At 42.7% G+C, this 19,607-nt stretch overlaps 1 protein-coding gene across 1 annotated transcript; it reads right to left on the minus strand.

Moving 5' to 3' along the window:
• Window positions 1-12,534: 12,534 nt before the first annotated feature.
• Window positions 12,535-18,473, minus strand: LOC119268662 (glycine dehydrogenase (decarboxylating) 1, mitochondrial-like). The gene is made up of 15 exons (XM_037550346.1): window positions 17,268-18,473; window positions 16,861-17,106; window positions 16,695-16,772; window positions 16,503-16,603; window positions 16,161-16,356; window positions 15,950-16,075; window positions 15,682-15,867; window positions 14,912-15,025; window positions 14,344-14,496; window positions 13,846-14,034; window positions 13,669-13,746; window positions 13,460-13,585; window positions 13,273-13,371; window positions 13,015-13,132; window positions 12,535-12,928 (listed from the first exon to the last, which is right to left on the minus strand). Exons 1-15 carry the CDS (start codon window positions 18,456-18,458, stop codon window positions 12,834-12,836), a joined length of 3,096 nt encoding a protein of 1,031 aa, XP_037406243.1. The 5' UTR covers window positions 18,459-18,473; the 3' UTR covers window positions 12,535-12,833.
• Between the last annotated feature and the right edge of the window lie 1,134 nt (window positions 18,474-19,607).

Genomic DNA, 19,607 nt, shown 5'->3' on the forward strand with positions numbered 1-19,607 from the left:
GGGAGTCTATTTATAGAGGTAGAGGGAGCTAGGAGTGTCCAAATGAGGTGCGGTTTTCGGTCACATGATCGTGATCGAACGCTCTAGATGATGGAGAGGGTTTTGGTGGGTTTTGGGCCAACTTGGAGGGGTGTTGGGCTGCAACACACACGAGGCCTTTTCGGTCCCTCGGTTAACCGTTGGAGTATCAAACGAAGTCCAAATGATACGAAACTTGACAGGCGGTCTACCGGTAGTAAACCAAGGCCGCTTGGCAAGTCTTGGTCCAATCCGGAAATGTTTAATCCCCACACACGAAAGAAAGGTAGAAATGACCACCGAAGGAGAACGAAGCACCGGAATGCAAAACGGACAACGGGGAAAATGCTCGAATGCACGAGATGAACGCGTACGCAAATGCAATGCACATGATGACATGATATGAGATGCATGACAATGAGAACAACACACGGAGACAAAGACCTGAACTCGAGAAAATAAAATAACTTAAGGCCGGAAACGGCAAGAGTTGGAGTACATATTGGGTAAATCACATCCGGAGTGTTACACAACGAGAGGGGGGAGTGTTGTCTATGTACCCTCGTAGACCGACAGTGGAAGCTTTATGACAACGCGGTTGATGTAGTCGTACGTCTTCACGGCCCGACCGATCAAGCACCAAAACTACGACACCTCCGAGTTCTAGCACACGTTCAGCTCGATGATGATCCTCGGACTCCGATCCAGCAAAGTGTCGGGGAAGAGTTCCGTCAGCACGACGGCGTGGTGACGATCTTGATATTCTACCATCGCAGGGCTTCGCCTAAGCACCGCTACAATATTATCGAGGATTATGGTGGAGGGGGGCACCGCACACGGCTAAGAGAATGATCTCCAAGATCAACTTGTGTGTCTAGAGGTGCCCCCCTGCCCCCGTATATAAAGGAGCAAGGGGGAGGGGCGGCCGGCCAGGAGGAGGCGCACCAGGGAGGAGTCCTACTCCTACCGGGAGTAGGACTCCCTCCTTTTTCCTTGTCCAACTAGGAGAGGGGGAAGGAAGGGAGAGAGGAGAGGAAGGAAAGGGGGGCGCCGCCGCCCCCCTCCTTGTCCAATTTGGACTAGAGGGGGAGGGGGCACGTGGCCTGCCCTGGCCGCCCCTCCTCTTCTCCACTTTGGGCCCATGAGGCCCATTAACCCCCCGGTACTCCGGTTTTATCTGAAACTTCTCCGGAACACTTTCGGTGTCCGAATATAGCCGTCCAATATATCAATCTTTATGTCTCGACCATTTCGAGACTCCTCGTCATGTCCGTGATCACATCCGGGACTTCGAACAATCTTCGGTACATCAAAATATATAAACTCATAATGAAACCGTCATCGTAACGTTAAGCGTGCGGACCCTACGGGTTCGAGAACAATGTAGACATGACCGAGACACGTCTCCAGTCAATAACCAATAGCGGAACCTGGATGCTCATATTGGCTCCTACATATTCTACGAAGATCTTTATCGGTCAGACCGCATAACAACATACGTTGTTCCTTTTGTCATCGGTATGTTACTTGCCCGAGATTCGATCGTCGGTATCTCAATACCTAGTTCAATCTCGTTACCGGCAAGTCTCTTTACTCGTTTCGTAATACATCATCTCGCAACTAACTCATTAGTTGCAATGCTTGCAAGGCTTATAGTGATGTGCATTACCGAGTGGGCCGAGAGATACCTCTCCGACAATCGGAGTGACAAATTCTAATCTCGAAATACGCCAACCCAACAAGTACCTTCGGAGACACCTGTAGAGCACCTTTATAATCACCCAGTTACGTTGTGACATTTGGTAGCACACAAAGTGTTCCTCCGGTAAACGGGAGTTGCATAATCTCATAGTCATAGGAACATGTATAAGTCATGAAGAAAGCAATAGCAACAAACTAAACGATCAAGTGCTAAGCTAACAGAATGGGTCAAGTCAATCACATTATTCTCCTAATGATGTGATCCCGTTAATCAAATGACAACTCATGTCTATGGTTAGGAAACATAACCATCTTTGATCAACGAGCTAGTCAAGTAGAGGCATACTAGTGACACTCTGTTTGTCTATGTATTCACACATGTATTATGTTTCCGGTTAATACAATTCTAGCATGAATAATAAACATTTATCATGATATAAGGAAATAAATAATAACTTTATTATTGTCTCTAGGGCATATTTCCTTCAATTTTTTCAATAGCATCAACCTTAGCTTTATCAACTTCAATGCCTCTTTCAGAAACTTTATGCCCCAAGACAATACCTTCATTGACCATAAAAGTGGCACTTCTCCCAATTCAAGACAAGGTTAGTTTCTTTACATCTCTGCAAAACTCGATCAAGGTTGCTTAAGCAATCATCAAAAGAGGATCCATAAACGGAGAAATCATCCATGAAAACCTCACAAATCTTTTCACAAAAGTCAGAGAATATAGCCATCATGCATCTTTGGAAGGTAGCAGGTGCATTACATAAACCAAAAGGCATATGTCTATAAGCAAAAGTATCGAACGGGCAAGTAAAAGTGGTCTTAGATTGATCATCAGTTGATACAGGTATTTTAGAGAAACCAGAATAACCATCTAGAAACCAGAATAACCATCTAGATACCAGAATAACCATCAGTTGATATAGGTGCAATATCATGCATAATTTCTCTATATAGGTCAATAGGTATTGCACTAGCACTAGCACCCATATCACACAAGCCATGATAACAATGATCTCCTATTTTAACAGAAATAACAGGCATACCTACCATAGGTCTATGTTTATCTTTAGCACAAGGTTTAGCAATTCTAGCAGTCTCATCACAGAAATGAATAACATGCCCATCAATATTATCAGACAAGAGATCTTTAACAATAGCAATATTAGGTTCAACTTTAACTTGCTCAGGAGGTGTATAAGTTCTAATATTGCTTTTACGAACCACAGTTGAAGCTTTAGCATGATCTTTTATTCTAACAGGAAAAGGTGGTTTCTCAACATAAGCAGTAGGAACAATAGGATCATTATAAGTGATAGTCTTTTCTTCAACTTTAATAGGTGTAGCTACTTTTACTTCTATGGGAGGATGATATTTAAACCACTTCTCCCTAGGGAGATCAACATGAGTAGCAAAAGATTCACAGAAAGAAGCTACTATTTCAGAGTCAGGTCCATATTTAGTGCTAAATTTACGGAAAACATCGGTATCCATAAAAGATTTAACACAATCAAACTTAGGTGTCATACCTGACTCCTTACCTTCGTCGAGGTCCCAATCTTCAGAGTTGCGTTTAATTCTTTCCAATAAATCCCATTTGAATTCAATAGTCTTCATCATAAAAGAGCCAACACAAGAAGTATCGAGCATGGTGCGATTGCTATCAGAAAGCGAGCATATAAATTCGGAATAATTATTTCTCTTGAGAGCTCATGATTAGGGCATGAATATAACATTGATTTAAGCCTTCCCCAAGCTTGAGCGATGTTTTTCCCTTCATGAGGCCAAAAATTATATATATAATTGCGATCACGATGAACAAGATTCATAGGATAAAACTTCTGATGAAATTCCAATTTCAATCGTTTGTAGTTCCATGATCCCATATCATCACATAGCCTATACCATGTCAATGCATCTCCCTTCAAAGATCAAGGGAAAACCTTCTTAATAACATCATCGGGCACACCTGCAAGCTTAAATAATCCACAAACTTCATCCACATATATTAGGTGCTCATCAGGATGCATTGTTCTGTCTCCTGCAAAAGGATTAGCTAGCAGTTTTTCTATCATACCCGAACGAATCTCAAAGTAGACATTTTCATTTTCAGTAGGTTCAATAGGTTGAGGAACAACTCTTTGCTCTACTGGTCGGGGTGAAGATACCCCGAACAAGCCCCTCAGAGGATTACTTTCCATAGTAACAAGTGACAGTAAATTTCAGCACACTATATAAATTTTTCCTTACCAAAATCCACCTACCAAAGGCGCTTGATGTCTACTACACAACCTTCTTCTTGTAGACGTTGTTGGGCCTCCAAGTGCAGAGGTTTGTAGGACAGTAGCAAATATCCCTCAAGTGGATGACCTAAGTTTTATCAATCCATAGGAGGCGTAGGATGAAGATGGTCTCTCTCAAGCAACCCTGCAACCAAATAACAAAGAGTCTCTTGTGTCCCGAACACACCCAATACAATGGTAAATTGTATAGGTGCACTAGTTCGGCGAAGATATGGTGATACAAGTGGTATATGGATGGTAGATAATAGTTTTTGTAATCTGAAAATATAAAAACAGCAAGGTAACGAATGATAAAAGTGAGTGTAAATGGTATTGCAATGCTTGGAAATAAGGCCTAGGGTTCATACTTTCACTAGTGCAAGTTCTCTCAACAATAATAACATAATTGGATCACATAACTATCCCTCAACATGCAATAAAGAGTCACTCTAAAGTCGCTAATAGTGGAGAACAAACGAAGAGATTATGGTAGGGTACGGAACCACCTCAAAGTTATTCTTTCCAATCAATCCGTTGGGCTATTCCTCTAAGTGTCACAAACAGCCCTAGAGTTTGTACTAGAATAACACCTTAAGACACAAATCAACCAAAACCCTAATGTCACCTACATACTCCAATGTCACCTCAAGTATCCGTGGGTATGATTATATGATATGCATCACACAATCTCAGATTCATCTATTCAACCAACACATAGAACCTCAAAGAGTGCCCCAAAGTTTCTACCGGAGAATCACGACGAAAACGTGTGCCAACCCCTATGCATAGGTTCATGGGCGGAACCCGCAAGTTGATCACCAAAACATACATCACGTGAATCACGTGATATCCCATTGTCACCACAGATACGCACGGCAAGACATACAACAAGTGTTCTCAAATTTTTAAAGACTCAATCCGATAAGATAACTTCAAAGGGGAAACTCAATCCATTACAAGAGAGTAGAGGGGGAGAAACATCATAATATCCAACTATAATAGCAAAGCTCGCGATACATCAAGATCGTACCACCTCAAGAACACGAGAGAGAGAGAGAGAGATCAAACACATAGCTACTGGTACATACCCTCAGCCCCGAGGGAGAACTACTCCCTCCTCGTCATGGAGAGCACTGGGATGATGAAGATGGCCACCGGAGAGGGATTCCCCCTCCGACTGGGTGCCAGAACGGGTCTAGATTGGCTTTCGGTGGCTACGGAGGCTTCTGGCAGCGGAACTCCCGATCTATTGTGCTCCCCGATCGTTTTAGGGTATATGGAGATATATAGGTGGAAGAAGTACATCAGGGGAGCCAAGAGGGTGGAGGGCGCGCCCAGGGGGTGGGCACGCCCCCTACCTCGTGGCTTCCTTGAAGCTTCCTTGATGTAGACTCCAAGTCTCCCGAGTTGCTTTCCTTCCAAAAATAAGTTCCGTGAAGTTTCAGGTCAATTGGACTCCGTTTGATTTTCCTTTTCTGCGATACTCTAAAACAAGGAAAAAACAGAAACTGGCACTGGGCTCTGGGTTAATAGGTTAGTCCCAAAAATACTATAAAAGTGTATAATAAAGCCCATAAACATCCAAAACAGAAGATAATATAGCATGGAGCAATCAAAAGTTATAGATACATTGGAGATGTATCAGCATCCCCAAGCTTAATTCCTGCTCGTCCTCGAGTAGGTAAATGATAAAAACAGAATTTTTGATGCGGAGTGCTACTTGGCATAATTTCAATGTAATTCTTCTTAATTATGGCATGAATATTCAGATCCGAAAGATTCAAGATAAAAGTTCATATTGACATAAAAATAATAATACTTCAAGCATACTAACTAAGCAATTATGTCCTCTCGAAATAACATGGCCAAAGAAAGTTCATCCCTACAAAATCATATAGTTTAGTCATGCTCCATTTCCGTCACACAAGAATGCTCTCATCATGCACATCCCTGATGACAAGCCAAGCAATTGTTTCATACTTTAGTAATCTCAAACTCATAAACCTTCCCGCAATACATGAGCGCGAGCCATGGACATAGCACTATGGGTGGAATAGAATATGATGATGGGGGTTATGTGGAGAAGACAAAAAAGAAGAAAGTCTCACATCAACGAGGCTAATCAATGAGCTATGGAGATGCCCATCGATGATGTTAATGCAAGGAGTAGGGATTGTCATGCAACGGATGCACTAGAGCTATAAATGTATGAAAGCTCAACAAAAAAAACTAAGTGGGTGTGCATCCAACTTTCTTGCTCACGAAGACCTAGGGCACTTGAGGAGGCCCATTATTGGAATATACAAGCCAAGTTCTATAATGAAAAATTCCCACTAGTATATGAAAGTGACAAAACAAGAGACTCTCTATCATGAAGATTATGGTGCTACTTTGAAGCACAAGTGTGGCAGAGGATAGTAGCATTGTCCCTTCTCTCTTTTTCTCTCATTTTTTGGGGCCTTCTCTTTTTTATGTCATTTTTCTTTTTTTCTCTTTTTTGGGCCTTCTCTCTTTTTTTATGGCCTTTCTCTTTTTTATTCCTTCACTTGGGACAATGCTCTAGAAAATGATGATCATCACACTTCTATTTATTTACAACTCAATGATTACAACTCGATACTAGAACAAAGATGACCTTATATGAATGCCTCCGGCGGTGTACCGGGATTGCAATGAACCAAGAGTGTCATGTATGAAAGAATTATGAATGGTGGCTTTGCCACAAATACTATGTCAACTACATGATCATGCAAAGCAATATGACAATGATGAATGTGTCATGATAAACGGAATGGTGGAAAGTTGCATGGCAATATATCTCGGAATGGCTATGGAAATGCCATAATAGGTAGGTATGGTGGCTATTTTGAGGAAGATATAAGGAGGTTTATGTGTGAAAGAGCGTATCATATCACGGGGTTTAGATGCACCGGCGAAGTTTGCACCAACTCTCAATGTGAGAAAGGGCAATGCACGGTACCGAAGAGGCTAGCAAGGATGGAAGGGTGAGAGTGCGTATAATCCATGGACTCAACATTAGTCATAAAGAACTCACATACTTATTGCAAAAGTCTACAAGTCATCAAAAACCTCGGCACTACGCGCATGCTCCTAGGGGGGTAGATTGGTAGGAAAAGACCATCGCTCGTCCCCGACCGCCACTCATAAGGAAGACAATCAAATAACATCTCATGTTTCAAATTTGTTACATAACGTTTACCATACGTGCATGCTACGGGACTTGCAAACTTCAACACAAGCATTTATCAAATTCACAACTACTCAACTAGCACGACTTTGATATTATTACCTCCATGTCTCAAAATAATCATCAAGCATCAAACTTCTCTTAGTATTCGACACACTCATAAGAAAGTTTTTACTAATATTGAATACCTAGCATATTAGGATTAAGCACATTACCATGTTGTTTAGGACTATCAAAATAATATAAGTTAAGCATGAGAGTTCATCTATTTCTATAAAATAAAACCACCACCGTGCTCTAAAAAGATATAAGTGAAGCACTAGAGCAACAACAAACTACTCCGAAAGATATAAGTGAAGATCAATGAGTAGTTGAATAATTATGCAACTATGTGAAGACTCTCTAACATTTAAGAATTTCAGATCTTTATACTTTATTCAAACAGCAAGCAAAACTAAAGAAAATAAAATGACGCTCCAAGCAACACACATATCATGTGGTAAATAAAAATATAGCTCCAAGTAAAGTTACCGATGAACGAAGACGAAAGAGGGGATGCCTTCCGGGGCATCCCCAAGCTTAGGCTCTTGGTTGTCCTTGAATATTACCTTGGGGTGCCTTGGGAATCCCCAAGCTTAGGCTCTTTCCACTCCTTATTCCATAGTCCATCGAATCTTTACCCAAAACTTGAAAACTTCACAACACAAAACTTAACAGAAAACTCGTGAGCTCCGTTAGCGAAACAAAACAAGACACCACTTCAAGGTACTGTAATGAACTCATTATTTATTTATATTGGTGTTAAAACTACTGTATTCCAACTTCTCTATGGTTATAAACTATTTTACTAGCCATAGATTCATTAAAATAAGCAAACAACACACGAAAAACAGAATCTGTCAAAAACAGAACAGTCTGTAGTAATCTGTAACTAACGCAAACTTCTGGAACCCATAAAATTCTCAAATAAATTTCTGGACCTGAGTAATTTATCTATTAATCATCTGCAAAAAGAATTAACTAAATATCACTTTCCAAATAAAAATGGTAGCAATTCTCGTGAGCGCTAAAGTTTCTGTTTTTTTACAGCATGATCAACAAGACTTTCCCCAAGTCTTCCCAAAGGTTCTACTTGGCACAAACACTAACTAAAAGCATAAAACCACATCTAAACAGAGGCTAGATGAATTATTTATTACTAAATATGAACAAAAAGCAAGGAACAAAAATAAAATTGGGTTGCCTCCCAACAAGCGCTATCGTTTAACGCCCCTAGCTAGGCATGATGATTTCAATGATGCTCACATAAAAGATAAGAATTGTAACATAGAGAGAGCATCATGAAGGATATTACTAGCACATTTAATTCTAACCCACTTCCTATGCATGGGGATTTTGTGAGCAAACAATTTATGGGAACAATAATCAACTAGCATAGGAAGGTAAAACAAGCATAACTTCAAGATTTTAAGCACATAGAGAGGAAACTTGATATTATTGAAATTCCTACAAGCATATATTCCTCCCTCATAATAATTTTCAGTAGCATCATGAATGAATTCAACAATATAACCAGCACCTAAAGCATTCTTTTCATGATCTACAAGCATAGAATTTTTATTACTCTCCACATAAGCAAAATTCTTCTTATTCGGGATAGTGGGAGTATCATAAGAGACTTGAATACTATAAATTGTTTCCACATTAAAAGAGTAATGTTCAGAGAAAGGGTACTCATAATCATGACAAGTTTTATAAATATAATCACTACTTTTTATAGCATAAGTATCATCACAATAATCATCATAGGTGTTCATGCTCATGAAATAATTTTTTTTTCATGAAAGCTTCTAAAAAAATTAACCCATTGTATAAAACCATTGTACCATAACTAGTGCAAGATTTATCTTTAGCATGTTTTAGATTGCAAGTTTATGTGTGTTGTGCGAGAAAAAAGTTTTGCTGCTAGTAAAAATCAAATCAATTCAACGGAGCATTGTAAAATCATGAAATTTTAACACATCACATATTTGAGTTTTCTGTTACGTGCTATTTTTCAGATTTTTTGGATTTGCATAAATATATGTATCATTGGCTCTTTATAGACTACCATGTTTAAACATATTGTTGTTATTGTTTCTTTAATTGTGTATGATTGCTTTTTATTGGTCCTATTGTGAGGTAGGAATTTGAAAATTGTGTTAGCATGCAGTAGCTAATGTTAAATTATTATTTTATAATAATGTTGCAGCAAGGCGCGATTAGGATTTGATTTTATTTATACTAACCTCTCTGACGAAGTTCTGTTAAGTTTTGTGTGCGTGAAGTTGCTAAAATCCGGGAAGACAGTGATATGAGAGGATGCTGGAGAGCAAGAGCTCAAACTTGGGGATGGCCAAGGCATACCCAAAAATCATTTGAAGAGGACTCAATTTTCCAAGCTTGGGGATGTCCCGGTGTCGGAGTTAAATCATGTAGATCTCGGGTAGGGGGTCCCGAGCTGGTGATCTTAGCTGCATGATAACATGATGAACAAGGGACACAATATTTATCAAGGTTCGAGCCCTCTCGAAGAGGTAAAACCCTACGTCATGCTCTTATTATATTGATTGTGTTGGAGTACAAGGTACATGATGACCTTCCAAGCAATAGTGTTTTATTGCAAGATTAAGTTATCACTGAACAAAGATAAATTCTCATTGTGAAGGATGAGATCAAATCAAAAGCATTGTTTTCTTAGTTTAGAAGACGGAATTGAATTGGTCTAATTTAGATCTACCTCGAGATCATATGTGAGTGTATGATTATCTACCCTACAAGCTAAAACCCCTCAGCTTATATAGGGACTAAGGATATCTAGGGCTTACATAAGGTCGGTTACATATAAGAATAAACACGCTGACGATTCAAATGTGTCTTGGAGTATGCGCCAAGTCTTTGGAGGATTCCATCTTGAGCACACCGAAAGGCATGGTAATCTTGGCTCATTTGTTGATGATCCAGGGTCCTCAGCCCGGCCCACTATGATGGGGCCGACATGGTTAGTACCCCTAGTCTAGGACGCTGTCACCTGGTGCCTCCCATCTTCCACAATAAATAGCAGTTTGTCTCATATTGACCTATGTTTTCATTTGTTCACATGACACGCGTAAACTTTTGGAGCATTGTCTTTCTTTTTATTGTCAATAGAAGTACACAATGTTGGTTAGGGGATAATTCTTAATGGTCCTTATTGAATATTTATAGAATGCTCTATGAACTTCACTTTTATCTTTTGAGTGTGGCTGAGATTGTTGCTCTTGGACTTCACTTATACTTGCAATATGCTTTTAAATCATATGTTTTTCTATTGATATTTCATTTGTATATTTTTTTACTTTTCATTTGTTATTCATTGGCTTCTTATTTGGTTCTTTTGTCTTCTAAAGAAAAATTCCAAATTTATTTTATTTGGTTTTCTTTCGGTTTTTCCTTGGCTTTAGAAAATGACAAAAATATTTTCTTGGTTCTTATTTTGTTTGTTTTCCAAAGCAACAAAATATGTATTGATTTTATTTGCCTTTGGTTTTTTCTTTGGTTCTTCTTCTGGTTTTCTTTGCTCTCTTTTGCTTTTCTTTATAAGACAAAAAAATCCAAAATATTTTTGTTTATTGTTCTTTGGTTTTCTTAGATTTCATGCTTCTTTATTACCTATGTTTGCTTTCTACATGTTTCCCCTTTTTAAAATCCTTTCTATGTGTTTTCTTATAAAAACTAGGAAAAGAGAATTCTTTTGCTCTTCTTTGTTTGTTTTTATGAATGAAACAATTGTCTATGTCTTGTGAGAGTACTATCATATTGGATCTAACACTCTTTAATCTTACTTATAACTATCGGAACAACTTATAATGCAATTACTCTTATGCTTCACTTACATCTTTAGAGTAAAACTTATGACTAAATTTAATACCATGTACTTCAAATTATATGTGTTGAGAAGTAAACATGCATCCCTCTTTAATTTGTAAAAATTAGTAAAAACTATGATAGTTCAGATCTTTAATCATATAGGGTGTTATATAATGATGACAGAAAGCATTAAATGCAAACATTAAGTTAAGCCTTTCATATTGTGGTAGTAAGTATCTTCCAATGAAGGACAAATGATTGGCATGGCACATGTTTACACATATTTGATAAATTCCAATTCAGCCTTGGTGGCATTCAAGTTTGTAGGTTATCATCATGTTTATGTTTTTCTCAATGATTTTACTAATAAAGTATGTATAATTGTGGTTTTTATGCTCACTCAGTAGTCACTCCCAGTCTTGTGCTAACAATTTTGATTGGACCTGAAAGACACCATGAAGGGAAGAAATGTCCGAAAGGAGGCGGACAAGTGTCGCTCCGGTCCCGAGAGGGAGACCAACGAGGCCTGCCTAATGTTGCCTGCATGTCAAGGGTGCTCCAGCTGCCCACCGACACCTTCAGCAAGGAAACAACACCCATGGATGTTGTTGTCATGGGCATCAAGTAGGACTTTCGTTAGGATGTTCCCTGCCTATGCAAGAGACATCGTCCCAAACACACCTCCACCGCCAGATCTAGATTCACCCTAATCATAATTAGCCACCCTTGACGCCGAGGCCCTAATTTTGTTGCCTTTGACACCGAGGCAACTTTGTGATCACCCTAACCATAATTAGTTGCCTTTGGTGCCGAGGCAACCCTAGAATCATTGATTCACTCATCAAAAACTGACATACAATTCATTGATCTATTGATCAACAACTGACAATTATGTTAATGTCTTGACCACATCGTTAACGTTTGTCAGCCGCATCTGTTACCCACGTGCCATGTCAGTTTGGGTGTCTTTGCTCGATCATTAACCATGGGCCGGTGTTTTTTTTCGCGCTTTGTGTGATTTTAGCCATAATTGTGGTGGTTTTATGCTAGTTACTCTACATAATATGACCTTGCCATTTTTCTGAAGTATGGACATGAATGATACGATGTTCCTACTTGAGGGTGACAAATATGCAAGAAATCTCAATTCATTCTTCGCCTCTTTAAAACAGTCTGGTATGAAAATTAATTTTCTACAAGGCAGAGTATTTTGCTTTAGGTTTTCATACATTTCATATGCTAACAAGGGGTGTTCTCCATATGGCATTCCCATTGACAAAGTGACTAGATTATTCTACTGCTTGGTAAGATGATACCCACTAAGGCAGGCTGATAATTTAACCCTTCTTTGAGCAGTTGTTGGCCTTCCAAAGTCAGGCTGACCTTAGGCTCAAGTTATCAACAGTACTATTGATATATAAGAGTAGACAATCTGAGAATAACTAGATTTTCTTTCCGTGTATGGCTAGGACATCAAAACAGATCTCCATTATTTGTCCTGTATTCAGAGAAGAGTGGAAATGCTAGCCAATATAGCTAATTTCACTTTCAAATGGGAATGGGGAGGCAGTGGGGGCCGTGGGGGGTACAGAGGATACAGGAGAAGGTGGCATTTGAGGAGAATATATACAGTACATGAGGGATTTAGAAGCAAGCATGCTTCCCTCCTACAGGAAGCATGATAACTTCACACTGTTTCACACACCAGGATCGTCATCATCAGAAGATTACGCGGTGGCAGCTGCAGCTTCCTCTGCCACCTGGGATGCCTGCTGCAGAGTGCAGATCAGGTTGCGATCCCCGTACACGTTGTCCACACGACCTGGTAAGAGCATAAGAGAGATTATTAGTTTGTATGTCAAAGAATAAATTGTAGGCAATGTGTGAAGGCTTTGGAATTATCAGTACATGTTGTTGGCCAGAACTTGGCACCACGAAGCCACGCGGCGGGGAACGCAGCATACTCCCTAGAGTATGGCTTAGTCCATGCGTCACCCATCAGGAGTTGGGGTGGGTGAGGAGCGCCCTGCGTAATAAGACGGGGAGAACAAGGTTAACTTCTCAGTTCATGTGCATTGAGTTGCATGCACCAGACAGTTCAGCCAAAAGCTCAAACTGTTGGGAAAATGTTTTAGTTATTTATGGAGACCATTCGGAGTAGATTACCTTCAGGACATTGTTGTGTGCATCTGCTTTGCCATTTTCTACCTCTGCAATTTCCTCTCTGATGGAGATAAGGGCATCACAGAACCTGTCTAGTTCAGCCTGCAAGACAAACGATGTGGCAGTAAGCTAATGCAAAAACCAACGGTTGGTGCAACCAAAAGCAGTAGATTGACTTAGACATGCTTACCTTGCTTTCACTTTCAGTGGGTTCAATCATAAGTGTGCCTGGAACGGGCCATGACATGGTTGGCCCATGGAATCCGTAGTCCATCAAGCGCTTCGCCACATCCTCAGGCTCAATACCAGCAGTTGCCTGTCAAAAATTCCAAGATCCAGTCAGTGAATTGATATGGATAATGCACAAGGCACCAGTGCTCAAATGATTCGGACAAGTACCTTGAACCCTCTTAAATCAATGATGAATTCATGGGCAACAGTTCCATTGACTCCACGGAAAAGAACTGGGTAGTGTTTCTGCAGATTTCGTTACAAGTTAGAAAAGTAGTTCAACCATAAAATATTTATTTTAGTAAAGGTCATGTAATGTGTGACCAAATGAGTAACATCAAGTACCTCCAGACGCTTTGCCATGTAGTTCGCGTTCAGGATAGCAATCTTTGAAGCTTCAGTGAGTCCCTGAGAGCCCATCATGGCTATGTAGGTGTACGAAATTGGAAGAATCAAAGCAGATCCCCATGGAGCAGCAGAAATGGAACCAAGAGGGTCGGTTTTCTCAGGGAGAGGGAAGCCACCAGTGGGGATCTAATGAATTGCCAAATTAGTCTGATAATGTAGCTGCATTTTCTTTTAAATGAAACGAGAAAAGTCAAGCAAAAGAAATTAAGATTCATTCTTTTGGTTATTAGTACTCAACATTAAAGCCATGGTTCGAGTAGTTAACACATCATCACCAAACACTTTCTTAGTAATTTAATCATGCAAAATGAAAAATACAAAGAGACGGCACGCCACCAAATATAAAGCTCATCTGTTCTTTATATTTTATTAGGAGTGAGATCTGAATAATATGATTTTATTTGCACTGATAACATTAAAAATCAAGATACCTACCACTGGATGAGATGGCAAAAATGGCGCCAAGTGCTTCTTAACACCAATAGGACCCATGCCAGGACCACCTCCACCATGTGGAATGCAAAATGTCTTGTGAAGGTTAAGATGGCAAACATCTGCTCCAATAAAACCAGGGCTTGTCAACCCAACCTGTAAAAAAAAGTAGGTAGAAGAGAATTATTTCTCTCTGTAGGATACATAGTAGTATGAGATGTCTGAAATTACCAGAGCACAATTTCTCAATTAGGTTCAGATTTTCAGTTAAAAAAGTTTAGGTTCAGGTGAACTCAAAGACATATTTTCTTACAGAAAACATAGCTTAGCATCCATAAACTGGATAAGTACAAATAATCACCTTTTTTAACATAACAAATAACAAGTAGATAAAAGAAACTAATAGAATATGTAGTTCGCAATTTTTTCAGAATAAACTTCATTATATTGACAAGATATATATACAATCTGTGGACCAGCATACATCATATATTAGTATATAACACTTGAAGGGGGCAATTGCATAAGGATCAAGTAGACAAAGTGGCATAACAAAGTGCAGTGAACTAACCTGAGCGTTCATGTTAGCTCCATCCATATAGACCTGACCGCCGTTCTCATGAATAATCCTGCATATCTCATCAATGCCTTCTTCATAGACTCCATGGGTTGAAGGATAGGTAACCTGAGGAATAAGGTAATCACACAACATTCTGTTATTCTTGGCACAAAATGATACAAAAAATTCTTCAATAAACTTTCCTCAGTGAACTCAACATTTCCCATGCTTCCAAGTAAGTTACTCTTAATCACTTGCTTAAAAGAAGAGTTACTCTTATTCATCAACCATATGTAGCTTCAAAATATAATGATATAAAATAATGTATTTCGACAAATTCTTCCATTATATGTCAATTAATTCAAATAGCTTCCCACAAAAGGTTCTATGAAGCAGTTGTCTGATTTCCATTTTAACATACGCTAACCCAATTTCCATGCAACTTGTGTGGCTGGATACTATAACATGCTTCCATCAAATTAATTATTCTACACCACTAAAATCTGAACGCACGAAAGGAGGCAGTATAGATTTTTCTCTTTTTCTTCTGATTAATGTGGTAAATTTCTAGCCCTGGGTAGTAAATATTTTAATTACATAACAGATTAGAAGCTGCAAGAAAATGAAAGTCTCCTAATTGCTCCATCACACTTAATATGGTAGTATAGTATAGATTCAGAATGATAGCTCAAAATTTAGTAATGAACAACTGAGCTGAAAGAGTAGCACTGAGGTTGCAACTTGTGATGAACTCTCATATTGACAGAGCGTGGAAACAGTACCATCAGAGCAGACAGGTTGTCCTTGTTTGCTTCAGCAGCTTTCCTCAACTCCTCAATGTTAATGTTACCTTTGGCATCAGTTCCAACGGCAACAATCTTCATTCCACACATAGCAGCACTTGCAGGGTTTGTACCGTGCGCAGAGACAGGAATGATGCAGACATTTCGGTGGTGGTCTCCTCTTGCCTGCATTTTTTGCACATGGTTCGTAAACAAAGAGTGCTAAACAAAGCAACAGAACTAGCACAGCGTGTTTATCATGACATACCTTGTGGTAGGCCCGAATAACCATCAGTCCAGCATACTCTCCTGAAGCACCAGCATTCGGTTGCAAAGAGAACGAATCAAAACCAGTGATGGTGTTCAACAGATCGCCCAGGTTGTCAAACATTTCCTTCATAATAAAACAAGTCAATTCATAACATTGGTATATTTTTTATTTTTCATTAGAAACTAAATAAATGCTAAATGGTCCATACATGATAGCCAGCAGCTTGATCAATAGGGGCAAATGGGTGCATGTTGGCGAACTTGGGATCGGTGACAGGCATCATCTCGACGGTAGCATTTAGTTTCATGGTGCAAGAACCAAGAGGGATCATACTGTGGCACAGTGAGAGATCCTTGGATTGCAACTTATGCAGGTAACGGAGGAGCTCGTGCTCAGTGTGGTACCTGCAAGGCCACAACATATATTCAGTTTGTTCCAATCATTCTGACAAATTAGTGGAGTACGTGCTCTGTGCACAAATGCTTTTGTTTGGAAATAAATAAATAAGATTACTGACGCAAAAGATGCAAAATTTTGACTATGAACGTACATGCTAAAGATTGGGTGAGTCAAGTAGGGGCTGTCGCGCACAAGGCTAGGAGGAATTGAGCTTGAGACCTCAGGTGCGATGGATTCAGCTGTGAAGTCCACCTGAAAGCGTTGTTTCCAGAACATCATTTAAAATTGCGACATAATTTGACATGAAGCACCCGGATTATGCACTGGTGGAGTGACTACTTACTGGCTTGCCACCAGAGAAAACCTTGAACAGCTTGTCAACATCCTCCAAGGTGGTGGTCTCATCGAAGGCAACGGTGATCTACAATATCACAACTCGAAATTAATGCTCGAAACTCAGAATTAATTCGGTTGGAGTGGATCACAGCAGAAATCAGCTGAAAACGAACCGTGTTCGCGTCGACAACGCGAAGGTTCATCTCGTTTTTGCGGGCCTCCTCGGCAATCGCATTAGCATCAGCGCAAGTGATCTTGACCGTGTCGAAGTAGGGCAGCTCTTGCACCGTCACTGTCCCGAGCTTCTTCAAACCATGGGCGAAAGTACCAGCCAGGCCATGGACACGGTCGGCGATCGCCTTCAGGCCAGCAGGCCCATGGTAGACAGCATACATCGCTGCCATGTTGGCGAGCAACGCCTATAAAGTGACAAAGTATCTAATCAATCACTAACACTAGTATATGACAATATATGCTCGGCCACTAACCCACCCACCCGTATCATGTATCACGAACTCTTAACCACGTATTGTGATGTCACTATCAGGCAATTTGGTGAGTGGGTGGGGTGCTGGCGTACCTGCGCGGTGCAGATGTTGCTGGTGGCCTTGTCTCGCCGGATGTGCTGCTCCCTGGTCTGCATCGCCATGCGGAGCGCGGGCTTGCCGCTGGAGTCGACGCTCACTCCGATGATGCGGCCGGGCATCAGCCGCTTGTACTCCTGGGAGGTGGCGAGGAACGCAGCGTGCGGGCCGCCGTACCCCATGGGCACGCCGAACCGTTGCGCGGAGCCCACGGCGATGTCGGCGCCAATCTCGCCCGGCGGGCGCAGCGTGGTGAGCGCGAGCAGGTCAGTGGCCATCACCACCTTGACGCCGTGCGCGTGCGCGTCCTTGACGAACTCGGCGTAGTCCAGCACCTCCCCCTCGGTGCCGGGGTACTGCACGAGCACGCCGCAGACGTCGCCGCTGCTGTAGTCGAAGTCCTTGGCGGCCGAGACGACGACGTTGATGTCGAAGCCGGTGGCACGCGTCTGGCAGATGTCAATGGTCTGCGGGTGGCAGTTGGAGGCGATGAGGAAGGTCTTCTTCTTGGACTTGACGATGCCGAGGCACATGGCCATGGCCTCGGCGGCGGCGGTGGCCTCGTCGAGCAGCGAGGCGTTGGACATGGGCAGGCCGGTGAGGTCGGCGACCATGGTCTGGTAGTTGAGCAGCGACTCGAGGCGTCCCTGCGCGATCTCCGCCTGGTAGGGCGTGTACTGCGTGTACCACGCGGGGTTCTCCATGAGGTTGCGCAGTATGACGGCCGGGATGTGGGTGTTGTAGTAGCCCATCCCGATGAAGGACTTGTAGGTCTTGTTCATGGAGGCGAGGTGCGCCATGTGTTCGAGCATCTGCGACTCGGTGAAGCCGGCGTCGAACTTGCCGGTGAACTGCATCGGCGGCGCGCGGATTGCGGCCGGGACGGTTGCGTCGATGAGCGCGTCGAGGGTGTTGAAGCCGCACTCGGACGCCATGACGGCCTGCTCGGCGGGGGTGGCGGAGTTGTGCCTCCGCGGGAAGGTGTCGCTGGGCTGCAGCGCCGACACGGAGACGGGGCGGCCGGGCGTGTACTGGTGGGCCGGGCGCGCGCGGGGGCGCGACCCGGCCGCCGGCTTGGGCGCCAGGGTGGAGACGCCGCGGGACGGCGCCGGGGACGTGGCGGAGGAGGAGGCCGCGAGGAGGCGGCGCAGCAGCGCGCGGCTGGCGAGGCGGCGTGCGCGCTCCATTGGACTGGCGGCGGCGGGGGTGGATGGGGTGGGAGGTGGGTGGCCTCCGTTCCTGGCGAGAAGAGCGGGTGTGGCTTGGTTAGGGACTGTGATTTGGTTTGGTTGGCCAATATATATCGGCGCGTTCGGTTCGGCTACTCCTCCTCAGCTGTCCCCTCAGCTGGGGTGGGGTGGGAGTGAGGTGGAGAGCACGGCACGAGAGGGAGGTCTCAGAGTGACGTGGGCGCTGACAGTGGTGATCGGCAACGGGAGGCGGGGAGGAGGATGGCGTTTGGATGGACGAGGGGCCGAGCCGCGGCCGGTATAAGAGGCCCAGCCACAGAAACGGGCAAGCGGAGTGGGAACGGGCGCCGGGGGGGAGGTATCGTCGGGAGGAAGACGATGGATGGATGGGTCCAGACGACGAGACGACGCGCGTCCCAACTCCGGCGCTGCAATGCTGCCTGGACCTTATCGCTTTCCTCCGCCCCAATCTCCCCTCCCGCCGCAGAAAATTCTGTGGAGGTCGCTGCCCGCCGGGCCGTATTTTTTGCGGCGTCCGTTGCACCCGGTGGCATGGCGTGGTGCCGAGCGGGGAGCCGCCAAACCGGTGCGGCGCTGGCGAGCGCGACGCCACGGCCGACGGGATGCATGTTGGATCCGGTCCAGGGAGTGGTAACACGTGGGGATGGCGTGAGTTGCCAGGCCTATGCGCACACTCGTCGTGGGTAGGAAGGTCGAACTGGGCTGGGGCGTCAGTGACCGGCGTGGGTTTGGTATGCGATGGACGCCTGCGAGTGGAGCAGACCCGGACGATGGTTGGGATCACCTACCGTGAAAGAATCTCTGGGAGCCCGTGAGGGTGGGAGGCCGGATGTCGTTGTTCCACCAACCTCCGTCCGCTAATATATTTTTTAGAAAGCTTTTCATCTTACATTCAACGTTCTTTTTAGTTATCTGATTAAAGTATTTGATTGGCAGGGCTTGCTACAAATAATTATTCTCGATATCATTTTAGTTAACGAACTCTTATTAAGTACCTACTCCCTGGTCATTTTTCGTCTGCATATAAGTTGTGTCGAAATTCAAGGTATCTCTACTTGGACCAAATATATAGAAAAAAAGTATCATCATTCACAGTGCAAATATGTTAGATTCGTTATGAAATGT

The sequence above is a fragment of the Triticum dicoccoides genome, chromosome 3A, assembly GCF_002162155.2.
Source record: "Triticum dicoccoides isolate Atlit2015 ecotype Zavitan chromosome 3A, WEW_v2.0, whole genome shotgun sequence".
In the NCBI taxonomy this organism is placed as follows: Eukaryota; Viridiplantae; Streptophyta; class Magnoliopsida; order Poales; family Poaceae; genus Triticum; species Triticum dicoccoides.

Bases quoted from the DNA above. Each gene is read 5' to 3' on its own strand.
- LOC119268662 (XM_037550346.1), bottom strand. From the start codon at position 18,458: ATGGAGCGCGCACGCCGCCTCGCCAGCCGCGCGCTGCTGCGCCGCCTC. The intron at 15,026-15,681 runs GTACTGTTTCCA...CTTATTCCTCAG, and splicing joins ACAACCTGTCTGCTCTGATG to GTTACCTATCCTTCAACCCA. The intron at 13,133-13,272 runs GTAATCTACTCC...CTTATTACGCAG, and splicing joins CACACAACAATGTCCTGAAG to GGCGCTCCTCACCCACCCCA.